At 46.3% G+C, this 20,981-nt stretch overlaps 1 protein-coding gene and 1 pseudogene across 5 annotated transcripts in view; one reads left to right on the forward strand and one right to left on the reverse strand.

Annotated features, from left to right (window-relative positions):
• PPFIA1 (PTPRF interacting protein alpha 1) overlaps nucleotides 1-18,189 on the reverse strand; it is a 115,937-nt gene extending 97,748 nt beyond the window's left edge. For 3 of the 5 annotated variants that reach the window (XM_023186459.2, XM_023186457.2, XM_023186455.2), the window contains exons 1-2: nucleotides 17,957-18,189; nucleotides 16,444-16,707 (exon numbers count right to left, since the gene is read on the reverse strand). In XM_023186459.2, the coding sequence (XP_023042227.2) occupies nucleotides 16,444-16,707 (264 nt within the window). In that variant the 5' untranslated portion in view covers nucleotides 17,957-18,189. Of the gene's footprint in view, nucleotides 1-16,443; nucleotides 16,708-17,357; nucleotides 17,394-17,956 lie in introns of all 5 variants that reach the window. The other 2 variants (XM_023186456.2, XM_023186458.3) reach the window with 2 other exon arrangements.
• On the forward strand, nucleotides 8,543-8,927 carry LOC111522400 (annotated as a pseudogene).
• Nucleotides 18,190-20,981: the final 2,792 nt, after the last annotated feature.

Here is a 20,981-nt window from a genome sequence, read left to right on the forward strand (position 1 = left end):
TGTAATCCCAGCACTTTGGGAGGCCAAGTGGGAGGATCACTTGAGCCCAGGAGTTCAAGACCAGCCTGGGGCACATAGGGAGACCTCATCTTTACAAAAATAAAACAAAAAATTAGCAAGGTGTGGTGGCACATGCATGTGGTTCCAGCTACTCAACAGGCTGAAGTGGGAGGATTGCCTGAGCTAGGGAGGTTGAGGATACAGTAAGCTGTGACTCTGTCACTGCACTCCAGCCTAGAAAACAGAGACCCCGCCTCTAAAACCAAATGTTTTTAAAAAACAACAACAACAAAAAGGCCGGGTGTAATGGCTGATGACTGTAATCTCAACACTTTGGGAGGCTAAGGCAGGAGGATTGCATGAGACCAGGAGTTCGAGACCAGCCTGGGTAACATAAAGACTCCTGTATCTACTAAAAAAAAAAAAAAAAAAACTTAGCTGAAGTCAAACCACTGCATCAGAATATGGGCATTTTTGAGGATCAGTATACACAGGCAAAACCGGATTGCTGAAAGAGCCGTACCAAATTACTTGTTGTAGCTACAATGAAGTTGGCAAGTAGAAGATAAGAAAAGCCTAATCTCAGAGAATGGCTTATTTACAAAGTTGTACAAAAACAAGGAGTCTGCATGTGAGGAACTACCCACAACTGGGAGAGCAGGGAGGGGCTGAGCCAGGATGTGATGACACATGAGTCTTCAGCCCAAGGGGCAATGGAGAGTTGAAGTGTTCTGAGCAAAGGAAACACAGATGCCTTTTAGAAAGATACTGGCCTGGTGTGGTGGCTCACGCCTGTAATCCCAGCACTCTGGGAGGCTGAGGTGGGCGAATCACTTGAGCTCAAGAGTTCGAGACCAGCCTAGGCAACATAGCAAGACCCCACTCCTCTACAAAATAATAATAATGACATATACGTGTCTGTGTGTATGTATATATATGTGTGTATACACACACACACACACAAATTAGCCAGCCGTAATGGCGCACACCTGTAGCCCCAGCTTCTTACAAGGCTGAGGTAGGAGCATTGCTTGAGCCCGATCACACCACTGCACTCCGCCTGGGTGACAAAGTGAGACCCTGTCTCAAAAAGAAAAAAAGAAAGATCTTGCTGCAACCAGGGATAAGATACTGGAAAGAAGCTCCACAACAGCCAGGGGCCATGGGAGTCAACCCAATGAAGACAAAGGGTTCAGGTCTGAGAGTCAGTGGGCCTCAGGGGTAACCTCCAAGAGATGGAAAGGTCCATCCCACAGGTCCTGGAAACTAGAAGGATAAGGTTAGCGCACAAAAGAGACACAGGGCCGGGAGCAGTGGCTCACGCCTGTAATCCCAGCACTTTGGGAGGCCAAAGCGGGCAGATCACTAGAGGTCAGGAGTTCAAGCCCAGCCTGGCCAACATGGTGAAACTGTCTCTACAAAAATACAAAAATTAGCTGGGCGTGGTGGCATGTGCCTGTGGTCCCAGCTATCTGGGAGACTGAGGGAGGAAAATCGCTTGAACGCAGGAGGCAGAGGTTGCACTGAGCTGAGACTGCGCCATTGTACTCCAGCCTGGGCAACAGGGCGAGACTCCATCTCAAAAGAAAATAAAAGAAACATAACCACCTGACTACGTAGAAAACTGCCATTCACAGGAGGGGGACCCATGTGGGGGAAAGATGGTTTGAGTCAATGTTGAATTTAAGGAGCCCAAAGCCTACCCAAATGAAAGTACACAGCATGACAGTCGGGTAAGGCATCTGCGAGGCACAGGTGTTGAGAGTGGAGGAGTACAGTGAGCAGCTGAAACTCCCAAGGAAAACCACCTCCCTAAGTTCTGCCCACACAAACGTAAACGAAAAGTGGAAAGTGCTCCCACATTACATCATCCATGCATTTAACTTGTTCAAATCGAACTACGTAAGTCTGGTTTTTTCCACTTCTCTTCATACAACGAAAAGAAATGTGGGCTAAATAACCCTTTTTACCTATGGAATATTCAACACCTAGAACAGTGCATGGCACATAGAGACACTCAAAATACCTGAATACATAAATGTATACATTATATATATAAACATCATGTATACTGCATTAAAACAGTATGCATTTATGTATATGATAATTAAAAAGTATACATTGTTCTGTGCTTTATGGGATGGGTGATGTTAAGGGGTTTTTTGGGTTTTTTTTGAGGTGGGGTCTCGCTCTGTCCTCCAGGCTGGAGTGTAGTGGTGCAATCACAGCTCACTGCAACCTCCACCTCCCGGGTTCAAGCGACTCTCCTGCCTCAGCCTCCTGAGTATCTGGGACTACGGGCACCCACCACCACACCCAGCCAATGTTTGTATTTTTAGTAGAGACAGGGTTTCACCATGTTGGCCAAGCTGGCCTCGAACTCCTGACCTCAAGGTGATCCGCCCATCTCAGCCTCCTATTACAGGCATGAGCCACTGCACCCAGCAAGAGTTTTTAATTTTTGCTAACTTTGTAGCCCAAACCCACACACTTGAAGTGGCTCTACTCTAACCAGTGGTTTCCACCCTAGGTCCATTCTTCCCTCCATCCCCAGCTCATTATCCACAGAGCATGATCTTTTAAAAACGAGGCAGGAGGATCACCTGAGGTCAGGAGTTCGAGACCAGCCTGGGCAACATGGTGAAACTTCCGTCTCTACTAAAAATTAGCTGGGCATGGTGGCGGGCGCTTGTAATCCCAGCTACTTGGGAGGCTGAGGCAGGAGAATCGCTTGAACCCGTGAGGCGGAGGTTGCAGTGAGCCGAGATTGTGCCACTGCACTACAGCCTGGGCAACAGTGTGAGACTCCATCTTAAATAAATAAATACATAAATAAAAATAAATAAATAACAACACAGCCAAATCACATCATTCCCTCCCCTGAGGCCACAATGCACATAAAGTACTGAAGCCCTAAGGTACTTAAACAAAACAAAAACAAGCAAGTCTTTGCCTCTGTCTGATCCCACGTCAACCTACCTAGCCAACCTTACCTTGTTCACTCTTCCCTTCCCTCCAGGCTGAGTAACCATGGCCACAGACCCCAGCTTTGACTCAGCTAAATGCTAAGCTCTCCCTTGCTCTGGACTTTGCTCAAGTAGCCCCACTGCCAAGAAAGCTCTCATACCTGCTTCCTCTTAGCCTTCATCTCTCAGCTCCAAGCCAATCCCCTCGAAAGCCTCACCTTCCTGGACCACAGTGTGCTTGGCAGCCCACCCCACTCAACCGAGATAATGGATTTCTTCTGAACCACTTCATTCTATCTGGATGTGTCTCGCAACCTGCACCTGCTTTGAACATGGGTGTACTGTGAAAGCCTTCTGCGGGTGGAGACCCTGTCTGTCTCTACCAGTGTCTGCAGGAGCCTAAAATGGTAATATTCACACAGGGCTCCACAAAATAGGAGGGAGGACTCTGTCTCCTTGCTGACAATTAAAAGTGTAGAAACAGGAAGACAAGATGGCAAGTCCAGCGTGTGCAAAAGAGAGATGTAAATGGCCAAATATTATTCTGAAAGGATATATTCAACAATTTCATAAACCAAAGACGATGAACGCAAGCATGGTATTTTAAGAGGTGTTTTGCCAACTATTACTAGAAAGCAATGAGTAAAGCACATGAGGGGCACCATCTGAAGGGCTGGTCATTAGTATTTATCCTCGGGGAAGAGTCATTTAGCTAGTTTTACCTAATTCCAATTCTTCCTAACTTGTTCACCAAGTTAAGCTTAGCAAGTACCTTGTTTGCAGCACTTAACGAATTACAGTTGTAGCCAACTTTGCATCATATTAGGTTGAAACAAAAATAATTGTCGTTTTTGCCATTAAAAATAAAGCAAAAACACAAACACTATTGCATCAACCTAATAGCAATACTTGAGAAAAGTTTCTGAATCTTTATACCTAAACCTGGACACTTCCAACATTTGGGCCAGATAATTCTTTGTTGAGGGGGCTCCATCGCAGAATGTTTAGGAGCATCCCTGCCCCTAGCTGTGACAACCACAAATACCTCTCAACACTGCCAAACACCAGCATCTCCTCTTTACCCTCCCCCAGCCCCGTCTCCCAGCAAGCTTGACCATGGCATCTGCCACTCGGCTCTCATCCTCTAGTCCCGCACAGTTCTGCCAGGTTGTTCTTTTCTACTGCCCTCTGCCCTTGGATTCTAGCATCCTAGTTTGGGCTGTAACACTTCATGCCCACAATGCAGGAACCATCTCCTAAACGGGCTGTCTTGCACCCTCTTGCCTTCCCAATCCAACCAGCACACCTTCCACTGCAACCAGTGGAAGCTCATCCATCGCTTTGACAGGGAACACCCCTGACACCGGTAGACTTCTTTTTCACTAAGTTTGGATTTGATTTGAAGACCTCATTTGTTAGAGTCTTCGAGTTTTGTATTCCCTGCCTCAGGGACTAGCAGACTGGGAGACAGACTGGCAAAATTTGGGACCTCTCCTGCAATGAAAGGTGAACAGTCTCTTTTCTAGGTTTCATACATTAGAGTTCTTCAAGCGAGAGGTCTTCTAAAAATCTCATTTGTTGCTTTCAAAAAGACTGTAAAAATCACTGTACTCAAGTTTAAAATAAAATCTCAATTTGAAAATGCAGCTGAAACTTTAAAATGAAATTAGAGAGAAGCCCAATGGCAGTATTTGTTTAAACAAACAAAAAAAAGCACTTGGTTGGTTGGTCAGGCATGATGGCTCATGTCTGTAATCCCAGCACTGTGGGAGGCCAAGGCGGGCAGATCACCTGAGGTCAGAAGTTCGAGACCAGCCTGACCAACACAGTGAAACCCCGTCTCTACTAAAAATACAAAAATCAGCCGGGCATGGTGATGCGCACCTATAGTCCCAGCTACTCAGGAGGCTGAGGCAGAAGAATCGCTTGAACCTGGGAGGCGAAGGTTGCAGTAAGATGAGATCGCCTCCTAAACAGGCTGTCTTTGCACTCCAGCTATTGCACTAAACGCCACTGCACTCCAGCCTGGGCGACAAGAGCAAAACTCCTTCTAAAAAAAAACAAAAAGGCTGGGTGCAGTGGCTCACGTCTGTAATCCCAGCACTTTGGGAGGCCAAGGCCGGCAGATCATGAGGTCAGGAGATCGAGACCATCCTGGCTAACATGGTGAAACCCCAACTCTACTAAAAATACAAAACAAAGATTAGCTGGATGTAGTGGCAGGCGGCTGTAGTCCCAGCTACTGGGGAGGCTGAGGAGAGTGGCATGAACCCAGCAGGCAGAGCTTGCAGTGAGCCAAGATCACGCCACTGTACTCCAGCCTGGGCACTCCAGCCTGGGCAACAGAGCAAGACTCCGTTTCAAAAAAAAAAAGCAGCACTGAAAAGAAAATACACATGTGATCAAGTCACAGAATAAACATTAGGTAGGGCACAGTGGTTCATGCCTGTAGTGATAGCTACTCAGGAAACCAAGGCAGAAGGATTCCTTGAGCCCTGGAGTTCGAGACCAGCCTGGGCAACATAGCAAGACCTCATCTCCAAAATAAGACTAAACACCACGCACACAACCTCTGCTACCTCCCTAGCCTCCTCCTTTGCCACTGCCACATATGTCATCACAAACCCTCCCTTGGTCTGGCACAGGGCAAAGGGAAGAGTAGAGACTAGAGCACGGTGGAAGAGCCCACACAGTGGCCAAGACGGGAACTGGAGGCCAAGGGCTGTGTCTCCCGCTGAGCGGGCCACTTGCTCTATTGTCTTTAAGTGGTTAAGTGACTGGGTAGGGGCAAACGGGGGAATTCTGATTAGAAACTGGACAATGTCATGAGAAGCAGACTGGGGAAAAAAAAAAAAAAAGACAGAAACTGGACAAGGCAGACTAAGCGAGATGAGAGGGTTCTGTATGCTCCCTATCAAGTAACGATAACCAATGTCTACAGCCTCCGCACATGCCGCAGACAGAGCGAGCACGCCCGCTTTGACTGCACTTTCAGTGATATGCAGGGTGGCCTGTAGCACGGCAACCCACCAAGAACTGGAAAAGGAGAGTATGACTTAGAAGTCTGCAGGCATCAAAGAGATGCTAAGGCAGCCACAACTGAAGGGACCAATATTTCAAACAAAAGAGAGGCCCACTGAGTTGAGTCTCAACACCACCACCAGTTCGGAGCCGCCACTCTTTCTGTCAATGCATTTGACAATCTGGAAGGATTTGGGGGCAGTACACTGATAAACTGGGAAGAAAGCAGTGGCTAAAGAGCTCTAGAAAGCCCCAAGGGTCTGGGAAGACAAAAAGAAGTACAGGCCTGACAGTCAGCCAGGACTTAAGGGGCCAAGATCCCAGAGAAAAGGGAGACACAGGAAATGAGCCCAACACTCTGCAAACCTGGCTGAGACGCTGGGTTTTCAGTAGTCTCATGGTGTTAGGGAGACAAAACTTGGGCTCCAGGACACGCCAAGAAAGAGGGGCCTTGGGAAACACTCCAGGGTTTCAGATGGAACCCCGGGATGGTTACACTGGGAGCAGGGGTTTGGGGGAAGGCAGCTCCAACTGAGGCTTACTGACTGAATCCCAGCCTCTGGTCACCCAGGCCCTGAGCTGAGATGATCTGTCCCTACTGTGGGCATGTGCCAGATGACACAGGGAAACCTTCTGAAGGAAGAGAGCATCACCCAGCGCTTCTACAGTTTTTCATACATAATGTCTGACTCAATTAAAAAAACAAAAACAGGCCCATCAACAAATGAACCAAGAGAAAAAAGAAAAACAGAAATGGATCCAGAGGTGACCTATATAATGAGAGTTATCCGTTGCAAATGTCAACTAGTCAAAAATATACTTGACAAAAGGAAAGCATTTCACTAGAGAACTAGAATAGTAAAAGGAATGGTGCAGACTCTAGAACTGAAAATTATAACTGAAATTAAGAACTCAATCTATGGGCTAAACAGCGATGGACACAAATGAAGAGAGGGTGAGTGAGGTGGAAGTTGGGTCAGTAAAAATATCTGGACTTTAGAGTTTGGGCACAATAGCTCACATCTGTCATCCCAGTGCTTTGACATGTAGAGATGGGAGGATCACTTGAGGTCAGGAGTTTAAGATCAGCCTGGGCAAAATAGCAAGACCCTGCCTCTACAAAAAATTTAAAAATTGGCTGGGCATGATGGCACATGTCTATAGTCCCAGCTACTCAAAAGGCTAAGGCAAAAGGATTGCATGAGCCCTGGAGTTTGAGGCTGCAGTGAACAGTGATCACGCGCACCACTGCACTCCAGCCTCAGCAACAACAGAGTACCTGTCTCTTTTTTTTTACCCCCCCAAGACGGAGTTTCGTTCTTGCCACCCAGGCTGGAGTGCAATGGCATGATCTTGGCTCACTGAAACCTCCGCCTCCCAGGTTCAAGCAAGTCTCCTGCCTCAGCCTCCCAAGTAGTTGGGATTACGGGCACCGGCCACGCCCAGCTATTTTTTGTATTTTTAGTAGAGACGGGGTCTCACCATGTTGGCCAGGCTGGTCTCGAACTCCTGACTTCAGGTGATCCACCCACCTTGGCCTCCCAAAGTGCTGGGATTACAGGCGTGAGCCACCGCACCCAGCCACCTGTCTCTTAAATATATATACACACACACACACACGCTGGCTCATGCCTGTAATCCCGACACACTGGGAGAGTGAGGCGAGTGGATCACCTAAGCTCAGGAGTTTGAGACCAGTCTGTGCAACATGGCAAAACCCCATCTCCACTGAAAATACAGAAATTAGCCAGGTGTGGCGGTGTGCACCTGTAGTCCCTGCTACTCAGGAGCTGAAGTGGGAGGGCTGCTTAAGCCCAGAAGGCAGAGGCTGCAGTGAGCTGAGATTGCACCACTACACTCCAGCCTGGGCAACAGAGTGAGACCCTGTCCCAAAAAAATATATATACATATATACATATACACACACACACCCCCGCCACACAGGCCGGACACAGTGGCTCACGTCTGTAATCCCCGCAGTTTAGGAGGCCAAGGCAGGAAGACTGTCTGAGCCCAAGAGTTCAAGACCAGCCTGGGCAACAGAGAGACCCAGTCTCTAAAAAATAAATAAATAAATATATATATACACATGCATATATACACACACACACACACACATACACACACATACATGTAGACACATACAAAGAAAAGGTCTAGAAAATACAGAAAGGAGCACAAGAGACATGTAGGACATGATAAAAGCCTAATGTATATCGCACCATTGCGCTCCAGCTTGGGCAACAAGAGCGAAACTCCATCTCAAAAAAAAAAAGAGCCTAATGTACACAAAAATGGAGGCCCTCAGAGTGAAGATGAGTGAAAAATAGGAATATTTATAGAGAGAAGAGCCAAAACTTTCAAAACTGATTAGGAACAGGCCACCAATACAACAAATATCAAGTTTTGCTAATGCCTAAAGCCAAGAAAATCTTACAAGACACCAGAGGCAGCTTTAAATCCTGGTGGAAGGAAAGAGTAGCTGGTGAGATCCTGCTGTGTGTCTGATTAGTCCCTTCTCTGCCTTGCCTGTTTGAGCTTCAGTAAAATTGAAAATGGCTGGCAGTAAGGCTGGGAAGGACTCCAGAAAGGCCAACAAAGGCAGCTTCCCACTCACAGAGAGCCAATTTGCAGTTCCTGGTGGGCCGTATTCACTGACACCTGAAATCTAGGACAATCGGTCCTGGACATGTGGGCGCAACTGCCGCTGTGAATAGCACAGCCATCCTGGAGCACCTCACTGCAGAGGTACTTGAACTGGCAAGAAATGCATCAAAAGACTTCACAGTACAGTATATTATCCCTCATTACTTGCAACTTGCCATTCATGGAGATGAAGAATTGGACTCTCTCTACAAGTCTACAATTGCTGGTAAAGGTGTCATTTCACACATCCACAAATCTCTAATTGGGAAGAAAGGACAACAGCAGACTGTCTAAAGGCTGCCTGGATTCCTTATTATCTCAGGACCCTAAACACTCTACCAGCTGTCCAGTGCTGCTGATTCCAGTGAACTGTATCTCTGTGAAAAACACAATTCTGCCTTTCTGTAATTCTACTTGAGCAAGTTGGAAGTTTAATTAGCTTTCCAACCAACAAATTTCTACATTCAAGTCTTAACCATATTTGTTACCGCGGCTTCAAAGAAGCTATTGATTCTGAAGTAGTGGGTTTTGATTGAGTTGACTGTTTTCAAAAAACTGTTTGGATTTTAATTGTGATGGAGAGTTATAGTAACAAACATTTGGTTTTGCACAGACATTATTTCCACTCTGGTGGATAAACTCAGAAAAGTCATATCCTCTCCAAAAAATAAAAATAAAAAGCAACCAGAAGGGAAAAAAAAAGAAGTATTACTTCAAATGGAACAACAATAACACCAAAAGCTGACTTGTCAAGAAAAAGGAAGAGAGCTAAAAAACAATGAATTAGCTGCTACAAAATGGTGCAAGGAAATGACCACGAACCCGTAATTCTATACCCAGCAAAATCATTCTTCAAAAGTGAAGGCAAGTTGGGCACGGTGGCTCACACCGGTAATTCCAGCACTTTAGGAGGCTGAGGCAGGCAGCTGCTTGAGCCAAGGAGTTTGATCCCAGCCTGGGCAACATGGTGAAACATCGCCTCTATTTAAAAAAAAAAAAAAAAAAAAAAAAGGTGGCGCGTGCCTGTACACCCAGCTACTCACGAAGCTGAGGCAGAAGAACTGCTTGAACCCGGGGGGGCAGAGGCTACAGTGAGCCAAGATCGCGCTACTGCATTCCAGACTGGCGATGGAGCGAGACTCCATCTTAAATTAAAAAAAAAAAAAACTAAAGGTAAAATAGAAAATTTTCAGGCAAATAAAAATGACAATTCATTATCCACAGATATGAACTAAAAGAAACACCTTAGAAAGTTCTTCAGGGAAAAGAAATATAGGCTGGGCGCAGGGGCTCACATCTGTACTCCCAGCACTTTGGAGGCTGAGGCAGGCAGATCACTTGAGGTCAGGAGCTTGAGATCAGCCTGGCCAACATGGTGAAACCCAGTCTCCACTAAAAATACAATAATTAGCCGGATGTGGTGGCACACGCCTGTAGTTCCAGCTACTCAGAAGGTTGAGGCAACAAAATCGCTCAAATACGGGAGATGGAGGTTGCAGTGAACCGAGATCGTGCTACTGCACTCCAGCCTGGGCAACAGAGTGAGACTCTGTCTCAAAAAAGAAAAAAAGAAAAAACAAACAAACAAGAACTATAATCCCCAGCAGAAACATGAAACAACAATAAAGAATGAAGAGCAAAAAATAAAATAGTAACTATGAGGATAAATCTAAATAAACATTAACTGTACAAAACAATTATGATACTGCAAAAAGTATATCTAAAATTAAAATACATAAACTTGTAAGATGCAGCTAAAAGTGTGTAGTGGCTCCCACCTGGATCCCACTGTTTTGGGAGGCTAACAGGGGAGGAGGATCACCTGAGGCCAGGAGTTGAAGACCAGCTGGGGCAGTACAGTAAGACGCTGTCTCTATTTTTAAAAATAAATATAAATTAAATTAAACTGAAATATATAAAACAATGACACAAAAGGTAGGAGGGAGTTAAATCCAGCTCAAGTATCTAAGGAAACAGCAGTGTCTCGGAAGCAGTAAAAGTAATAAATCAGGCTTAAATTGAAAATGCATACTGTATCTGTGCATGTGGCTACTAGAATTTGAATTACATGACTCAAACAATTGATATAACTGATGTACATAGAACACTACATTCCTATCAATATATATTACTTTCAAGTGCCTGGGAAACATTTAACAAAACTGAGTATATGCTGGGCTATTAGGAAAGTTCAACACATTTCAAAGGATTTAAATAATGCAGAATATATTTAAGGATCTTAAAAGAATTAAGCTAGAAATCGATAAAAAGTTATCTAGAAAATCCCCACAAACAGTGAAGTTGAGAAATACACTTCTAAAAATTGTATCCAACAACAAACAATACCACAGTGAAAATTACATTATTTTTACATAAAAGACAATGAAAATTTGACATATCAAAACTTGTGACATGCATCTAAAAGTGTGTTCACAGAGAAATTTTGGCTTAAAAACACATATTAGAAAGAAAAAAGTTAAAACAAGTATCTATTCAAGAAACTAGAAAAGGCCAAGTGCAATGGCTCACATCTGTAATCTCAGCACTTTGGGAGGCCAAAGCGGGTGGATCACTTGCGGCCGGGAGTTCGAGACCAGCCTGGCCAACATGGCAAAACCCCATCTCTATTAAAAATACAAAAATTAGCTGGGCATGGTGGCACATGCCTGTAATCTCAGCTACCGGGCGGTGGCGGGGGGAGCTGAGACAGGAGAATTGCTTGAAACCTGGAGGCAGAAGTTGCAGCGAGCTGAGATCATGCCACTGCACTCCAGCCTGGGAGACACAATGAGACTCTGCCTCAAAAAAAAAAAAAAAAAAAAAACACACACACACACACACACACACATATATATATCTCAAACAGAAAACAAAGTTAAAAAAAAGCAGAAATTAATGCAATAGAAACAAATGTAAGTAGAAAAAAGTAAAGCCAACAGTTGGTCCCTTAAAAGAACTTACAAAACTGGCAAACCCCCAAGACTGATTAAGAGACAAGATACGAACTACCAATATCAAGAATTATTAAAAGGGGACATCACTACAGATCTTGCAGATGATAAGGACTGTAAACCACTTTAAACTTACAAATTGGAAAGTCTGGGTGGCCTGAACAAATCCCTAGCAGGGAAAAATGCTTTATCTAAATAGACACATGAAGAAATATTCAAAATCCTACATCTACCTATAAAATTAATTCTAAAAATCCTACAGGAGCTTGTTTTGCCAAAGAATGCCTTCAAACATTTAAGGAAGATAACACAAATTTCGAAGGAATTCTTCTAGGGAGTAGAAAAAGAAGGAATTTATTCCACCTTGTTTTATGAAACCAGCATAACCTCAATACCAAATCCCAACAAGGGCATTGAAGGAAAGTAAAATTACAAGTCAGTCTTTCTCGTGAATATAAATGCAATAATCCTAAACAAAATATTACCAAATATAATCCAGTAAAAGGAGAATACATCAAGATCAGGTTGGAATTATTCTACAGTTGTAAATTTTTTTTACAAGGGAGGTGCTCTTTCTCAGGAGTTCCTGAAGTTGTTTCCCCAGGCTACAAACAATAAGCAATCAAAAAAAAAAAAGAGCAAGGTGCAGTGACATGCATCTATAATTCCAACTACCTGAGAGGCTGAGTGGGAAGATCACTTTAGCCCAGGAGTTCAAGGCTACAGAGAGCTATGACAGTGCCACTGCACTCCGGGCTGGGTAATGGAGCAAGAGCCCGTCTCAAAAATAAACAAACAAATAAAAACAGTTAAATTCCCACATAACAGAAAAATCACATGACTGTCTCAAAAGATGCAGAAAATCCATGTTAAGAAATGTAACATCTGCTCACGGTATTTAAAAAACTCTTGGCAAACTAAGAAGAGGAGAATTTTTACATCTGGATAAAGAATATCTACAGGGCCAGGTGTGGTGGCTCACAATGGAAATCCCAGCACTTTGGGAGACCAAGGAGAGAGGATTGCTGGAGACCAGGAGTTTGACACTAGTCTGGGCAACCGAGTGAGAACCTTTTTCTTAAATTACCAGATCTCAAGACAGACTATATCTACGGTAATTTAGACATTGTGCTATTTATGCAAAGATGACAAAAACATCAAAAAAGCAGAAGAGAGTCTAGAAACAGACCCACACACAGTCACTGGACTGAGATGACCTAGATGACACTGTATGTGGTACACTGGGGAAAGAATGGTCTTTTTAAGAAATTATGCAGGGTCAACTAGACATCCATTTAAAAAAAAAAGAGAGAGACTCTTGGCCCCATCATATACCATAAACAAAGTCCATTTCAGACAGAAGATTTAAAAATACAGTTTTCAGAAGACAATGTAGAGCATCTTCATGAACTCAATTGACCTAGCAAATTTCTTACACAGGACACAAAGAGCATTAAACATTACTGAAAAGATTGATCAACTGGGCTACATTAAAAATGTAAAACTTCTGTGTATCAAAAGATACCACTGAGAGAGTGAAAAGGCAAACACAAGAGTCTAAAAACAATCTGTCATGCACATAGGTACTCAGAATATAGGGAAAACTCCTTCAAATCAGTAAGAAACAAAATAGACAACCCAACCAACCGATGAGCAAAAGATAACCGTTTCACAAGACATCCAGGTGGTCAGTGAACACAGGAAGAGATGCTTTACCTCTGCATGTTCCTGGCCATCAGGGAGCAGCAAATTCAGACCACACTGAGCCACCTACCAGCTAACAGCCATCAGAACAGCTAAAATTAAAAAACTCAACAATACCAAGTTCTGAAGAGCACAAGAACCACTGACTTCTCCTACATCACTAGGGTAGTACAAACGGTCACAACCACCACTTCTGGCACTATCTACTGAGGCTGAACAAATGCACACACCATCATTTGCATTCCACTCCTTTGTAGATATCCAACAGAAGTGTATACATCTCCTCCGGTCTGGGCAACATGGTAAAATCCCACCTCTACAAAAAATAGAAAAATTAGCGGAGGGTGGTGATGCGCACCTGTATTCCCAGCTACTTGGGGGGCTGAGGCAGGAGAATCGCTTCAACCTGGGAGGTGGAGGCTATAGTGAGCTGAGATCAAGTCACTGCACTCCAGCCTGGGCAACAGAGTGAGACCCTATCTCAAAAAAATAAAAATTAAAATTAAAAAAAAAAAGAAAACTATACATATCTGCACCAAGAAACAAACAAGAATATCAGCGGAGCATGTGTTAAAAACTGGAAATAACCCCAAATGTCTGTGAGCAATAGAAAGAATAAATTCTGGTTTGTTCGTGCACTGGATGACCAGAGAGCAGGTGAGAATGGGCAGGCTGCATGAGAATACAGATGCATCTCACAAACATGATGCTGACAACAGAATGAAGAAACAAAACATACAGATTATTTTACTTCACTTAAACAAAGTAAAGAACAGGCAAAAGTAATCAATGGTGAAAGGTCAAGACCTTGGTTAGTTCTGGTGGACAATTACTGGGAATAGTTAGGACTTCTAGGAAGCCTGGTAATGTTCCATTTCTTGATCTGGGTGGTAGTTATGCAAATGTGTTAACTTTGTGAAAAATCCACTGAGATGTACACTTATGATTTGTGAATTTTTCTGCTGTATGCTATAGTTATATATATTTTTAAGTACATTCTGACTTGCCTCCACAATGTGCCAGGAGCACAAATGCACTTACTGGAGGACTCATTATCTGGTCACACTACCAGCCACCAAAGATGAACCAGATTCCAGGAAAGGGAAGGGTCCAAAACAAGTTTACTTAATAGTTTCCATTTTTGAAAGGCCAGAATCAGGTGCTCAGGTGGTGACGTGAACCGTCGGCATCACCACATTATCCACTGAACTAGGCTTTTCCAGGCTACTACACTGAGCAGTACCAGAAACAAGTCACCGAGCAACCATGTCACCAGTGTGTGATGACCTCCACAGCCTGAGACTAACTGTACAAAACTCCTGTCACTTCCCTGACATGCCTTGTGTGCCCATTCTTTCCAAAATCTACCTTTTTAAGTAGATTAGTATTTGATACACACTTCAATACATGTACCTTAAATTACAAATACAACAAAATCCTGGTAAAACATAAATTGGCTACTTCTTTTAAAATTGCAGTAATAGGCCAGGCGCGGTGGCTCAAGCCTGCAATCCCAGCACTTTAGGAGGCTGAGGCGGGCGGATCACGAGGTCAGGAAATCGAGACCATCCTGGCTAACATGGTGAAACCCTGTCTCTACTAAAAACACAAAAAAATTAGCTGGGCGTGGTGGCAGGAGCCTGTAGTCCCAGCTACTCGGGAGGCTGAGGCAGGAGAATGGCGGGAACCTGGGAGGCGGAGCTTGCAGTGAGCTGAGATCGCACCACTGCACTCCAGCCTGGGGGACAGAGCTAGACTCTGTCTCAAAAAAAAAAAAAAAAAAAAAAAAAATTGCAGTAATAAAATTCGACCTTAATAAACTTGGTAATTTATAAGATTAAAATGAGAAAAATCTTAATGATTCTCTAATCCAACAAAAAAGGAACATACAGCGCTAACATCAAATCATTGTTGCTATAAAGGAAACCCATGTCTGGCTTATCAATCTTCCAGGAGAACTGACTATGGCCAAGAAATACATCAAGGCTAGTAATTATTCATTTACTAATTTATCACTGCAGACCCATCATGCGAGTATAAATGTGTGCTTCTGCAGGTCTACCTGAATGCACCCCAAAGACACTTATGATGAGTAACATGGGGCCTAGACAGCTCTGAAACACCTAAGTAACCCACTTCTCTCCCGCTATGCTCCATGACACTCACCTGACACTTTTCTAGTTTTTACACTTTCTCCCTTTACCTACCATTAAGCAAATCCTCATTCAACTCCATGAGCAAAGTCTTTCAAACACTAGTCCAAATGTAATATACTCAGAGAAATAATTTCAGTTGTTCTAAGCTTTAAATTTTTTTTTTTTTTTTTTGAGACAGGCTGGAGAGCAGTGGTGCAATCTTGGCTCACTGCAACATCTGCCTCCCTGTTTCAAGTGATTCTCATGCCTCAGCCTCTGAGTAGCTGGGACTACAGGTACGCATTACCACGCTCCGCTAATTTTTGTATTTTTGGTAGAGAGAGGGTTTTGCCATGTTGGCCAGACTGGTCTCAAACTCCTGACCTCAGGTGATCCGCCTGCCTCGGCCTCCCAAAGTGCTGGGATTACAGGCGTGAGCCACCGCGCCCGGCCTAAGCTTTAAAATTCTCGTCTACCAAGGAAGAAGTTCCTAAGGAATCAATCTCCAGTCTTCTATCCCCTAAAACAAATGTGACTTACAAAACCTCGATGTTCTGATAAAGGTGGGCTATCAAAATAATATTTCTTTCTGTGAAATCAATCCTATTTATCTACTAAATTACATTAGGAAATTAGAAACACACGAGACACAATCCATGGGAAGCACAAGTTTAGCAAGAAAAGGCTTAAGACAACAGAACGGAGGCCCCACATAGATTGGTGGCTTCAGAGCCCTTTTTCCAAAACTCTGGAGAACTTCCTGAACCTAGGCAGTTCCCAAATAGGAAGGAAAATAATGAGGTATTTTCACATGACTTTAGAGTACAACAGTTTGTTCTCCCTAAGAAGTTTAATCCCTAGGAACTTTGTATTTGACTTACAAACACCAGAAACCATCATTTCACAAATGGTTCTGGAAAATACTCATCTGAAACATTAACAAAAGATGACACCAATTTAAAAAAAAAAAACATTTAGTGGAGAATAATCCACAGAGTCTCAGGTTAAAAGCACTCATACCTGTGGAAGTGCCGTGTTGAGCTGTCTCTGCAAGGAATCTCTTTCATGACCAACCTCGTGTAACTTCCCCTGGGTTAAGGCCAGTGTTTCTTGAGTCTCTCTCAGTGTGTCAAGAAGGCGGTCCCTTTCTTCCAACATGGAGACCATCAACTGTTCAAAATGTGAATCTGCGTCTGGCTGTGAAGGGGAGCCGGAACCATGGCTTCCACCTCCTCCAGGGGGGCCTTCTGCTTCGCTGATGGTCGGCATCACCTCGCACATCATCTTGAAATGAAAGAGCCAGGCTATGGTCATCAAGTGCAGAATACAGGTTTCCACAAATATGCAATTTTACAGGTATCTGTAGCTAAAAAGACGGGCAGCCTCATTATCCTCAGATCTGTTATGCTTTGTGTGTAAATAAGCTGGGAAAACACATACCGGGTAAACATTAAGTGCAGAGATACACAACATGAAGACATTAACACAGACAAAAATCCAGAGAAGGGGTCAAGATACCAGAGGACTACCCTCACAAAAAAGGGCAAACCCTGGGGTAGTCTGTTTGCAAAGCTGTACTTGTTTTTGTCGAAAACAAGTGTGCTTCTGTTACCTAATTTTTTTTCACTTCCCAGTGGGGGAGAAGAAAGTCAAAACACATGTCACCCAATCATTTTTCAGGAAAAGCACAGAAGGAGCATACAACCAGCAAAACTGACAAGCACAAAATCCATCAGGCATCTTGCAGGAATGTGTGCAGTCAGCTCCTGTGAAGAACTGACGGCTCCCTGAATTCTTGGGCTGGAGTTGGTGAGCACTAAAAGGAAGTGGATTCGTTAAACGCTGGTAGAAGTGTTTTTTTCAATGGCTGCAACGGTTCGTTAGTCAACCCAACTTACGTAAGTTTACAACCGAAAAAAAAAAAAAAAACTTACAATGGAAATATAGCAGGTCGATACAGCCGGAGGCGGCTAGGAAAGAGGGAAAAGTGAAAGGTGAGATGATGAGAGGCTATTAAGTGTCTGGGATATAAAGACAGCGCGAGGGGATGGGGAAGTCGCTTCTGAGTCTTTCGGGCAGTATTCGGGGCGCGATGGACCCCTGAGAGGGGATGCCCCAGGCGGCGCACCTGATGGGGATGGTGACCTCCAGCCTGCTCGAACTGCACTCCTTCCCCTCCTATATCAGGTGCGGCGGGAGCCCCGGACCCAGGAGGTGAGGACCGCTGACAACGGAGCCCGCTCGGGCCGGGGCTTTCAGCGGCTGCAGTTCCCCGCCCCTCGCCCCAGCGCCCGGGTCACGGGGCGCAGGGCTCGGGGAGGGGCGGCGCGCAGTCCCCGAAGCCATCCCTCGGGGCGCGGGGGTCCCGCTGGAGCTCTCCCAGCGCGACCCGGCGCCGCGGCCTCGCCCCCACCCGCCCCGCAGCGCACCCTTCCCTGCGAACACATCCAACCGGCTGCGTGGCCGCCGCGGAGACCGGGACCCTCCGGTGACGCCTGGGCCCCGAGCCTGCCTCAGTGTCCCGCTCCCTTACCTTGCTCACCGGCGGGAGCGGGCGAGGAGACTCCGCGGAGGCTCGCGGGCGGCTGCTCGCTCCGGGCGAGCTTGGGAGCCGACGAAGGCAGCCCGCGGCCGGCGTCCACCTGCCCGCCCCACGCCGCGGCCCCGGGGCCCGCCGCCCCAGTCACTAAGGCCGGCCCGCGGCCGGACACTGGCGGAGCGGAGGAGGAGCGGGCCCGGCTGCGCGGCGCCGGCGTCGACGTGCCCGACGTCGAGCGCGTCGGCGCGAGCGTCAGCACCGCCCCTGGGGCGGGGCCCGAGGAGAATCGCGGCCCGAGTGCGCAAGCGCCGTCTCCCCAGGAGGGGGGGCGGGCGGCGGCTCCGGGGAACTGATTGGCTGAGCGAGACGGGAGCCACGCCCGCATGCCCCGCCCGGGTCGGTGAGGTGCGGGGCGGGGGGGTCTCTGGGATGAGCCACAGGTGGGCGCTCAGGTGCTCGCCGGGTCTGCGTATTCCGCCGGGCATCCCTAGTCTCCTCCCACTGCTGCCGGGACGCCGGCGGCCTTTGCCGAGTAGGTGCCGCGCCTCGGGTTCTGAGGCGGACGCGTCCCGCACGTCAGGTCCCTCCCGAGCTGGAGGCGCTGGATTCGCACCTTGCGAGGAAGAGCGAGCCGAGGCTTCAGCACCGTCGAGGGCCCAGACCCCGCCCGCCGCGTCGCTCCCAGGGTCTCTCTGGGCCTGATCTGGGTTCAGAAGGACGCGGATCCCGCCAGGACCCACTTACGGAGCGCAGCCTGCTGCACCTGGGGACGCTCCGGCGCAGCGTCCAGCGTGCAGGCTTTGCCGCTGTGGCTTTCACTCTGCAGCGTGGGCCCGGGCGATTCGGGAAGCCCGCCTGGGCTTCAGCGCCTCTGATGTAGGATGGGAAAATGATGCAGACCTACCTGCGAGGCTGCTTTAAGATATGAATCAGATGTGAAGAGTGACTAGTTGAGAACTTGACGGGCGGCCCTTCAGGAGTCTTGGTCATTTCATCCTTTCTGCAAGTTTTGTTTTGTTTTGTTTTGTTTTTTGTTTTTCCAGACGTTGTTTCACTCTCGTCGCCCAGGCTGGAGTGCAACGGCGACATCTCGGCTCACTACAACCTCTGCCTCCCGGGTTCAAGTGAATCTCCTGCCTCAGCCTCCCGAGTAGCTGGGATGACAGGCGCACGCCACCTAGTCCAGCTAATTTTGTATTTTTAGTAGAGACGGGGTTTCTCCATATTGGTCAGGCTGGTCTCGAACTCCCGACCTCACGTGGTCTGCCCGCCTCGGCCTCCCAAAGTGCTGGGATTACAGGCGTGAGCCACTGCGCCCGGCCTCAGCAAGCATTTTTAAACACCTACTGTGAGCCAAGTCTTGTGCTAGATGTTGCATTTACGGAGATGAATAGAGACACCTCTAATTAATTAAAGCGGATGCCCTCCCCACTCCTCCCAGGATTTGACTTGGCGCACAAACTTCACAAACCAAAATGACAGGACACCATCGCCAGTGTCCACTGGCCACTTGCTGTTGGTGTGAGGCAGCCAGGAGCCCCTCAGAACTAATAAGTCTGAGAAGAGACTGCACAGGGCCTAGGAGAGGGAGAAATGAGCCCGTCCAAGGTGAATTCCTTGATTCTCCATTGTGAGTGCACTAAGAACAAGCACTACCTCCGACTGACTTTCTAACCTGCCAGGATCTGGTACACCTTCCATTAATTTATTAGTTCATTCAATAAATATTTATTGACTGACTACACATAAATATGAATTTGTACTTTTTGCCCCTGGTTTCTTGCTACTTTAAAAGTGTAAAAATGGCCAGGTGAGGCCGGGTGTGATGGCTCACGCCTGTAATCCCAGCACTTTGGGAGACCCAGGCGGGCAGATCACATGAGGTCAGGAGTTCAAAAGCAGCCTGGCCAACATGGTGAAACCCCATCCCTACTAAAAATATAAAAATGAGTCAGGCGTGGTGGCGGGCATCTGTCATCCCAGCTACTCGGGAGGCTGAGGCGGAAGAATAGCTTGAACCTGGGAGGTGGAGGTTGCAATGAGCCGAGATCATGCCACTGCACTCCAGCCTGGGAGACAGAGTGAGACTCCATCTCAAAAAAAAAAAAAAAAATTGGCCAGGTGCAGGGGCTCACGTCTGTAATCCCAGCACATTGGGAGTCCAACTTGGGAGGATTGCTTGAGCCTGGGCAATATATCGAGACCTGCGTCTATACAAAAAATGAAAAATTAGTCCAGCAAGATGGGCCACACCTGTAGTCCTAGCTACTTGGGGGTCTGAGGTGGGAGGATTGCTTGACTCTGAGAGGTCGAGGCTGCACTGAGCTGTTACTGTGCCACTGCACTCCAGCCTGGGTGCCAAAGCGAGACTCTGTCTCAAAAATAAAAAATGAAATTGTAAAGATGATCACTTAGATGAGGTGTTCTGCAAGTACCCTGTACCTCTCCACATGCAGCAATTCTGCACCACTCCCAAGTTCCCCTGAACCACTGTCTGAAACCAGCAAATTTCCAGCTCTCCTTAGGGGTACCTGCTTAATGCACCCAGCTTATGTTTGCACCATGCTCATAAAGTGTCTGTTTTCTAAGAAATCGGCTCAAGATCAAAATTTAGTTCAGCAGGGTAAAATGTTCATTCATTTCATGGACATTTGTGGAGCATGTATGACCCAAGCATGGCTTAGGTTTGGGGAACACAGAGCTAAGACATCACTTCTAGTATGAGTTCACAGTCTGGAGGAGAGAAGAAAATCAGACTATTGCACTGTCTGTCCCATAAACAGTGTATGACTTGGTGCTGTGGAATCACAGGGAAGGGAGGAACCCTCTCTCCAGCTGGCATCATGGGGGTTTCATAGAGGAGGCAATATCTGAGCTGGGTCTTGAATGATGTGGGATTTTTCCAGTGGAGAAGGGAGACACCCAGTTGGTATAGCTCCAGGAAAATGAAAATTCCGAATTTCATTCATTTATTCCTTCCTTCCTTCCTTCCTTCCTTCCTTCCTTCCTTCCTTCCTTC

Source organism: Piliocolobus tephrosceles, chromosome 13 (assembly GCF_002776525.5).
Source record: "Piliocolobus tephrosceles isolate RC106 chromosome 13, ASM277652v3, whole genome shotgun sequence".
Taxonomy (NCBI): Eukaryota; Metazoa; Chordata; class Mammalia; order Primates; family Cercopithecidae; genus Piliocolobus; species Piliocolobus tephrosceles.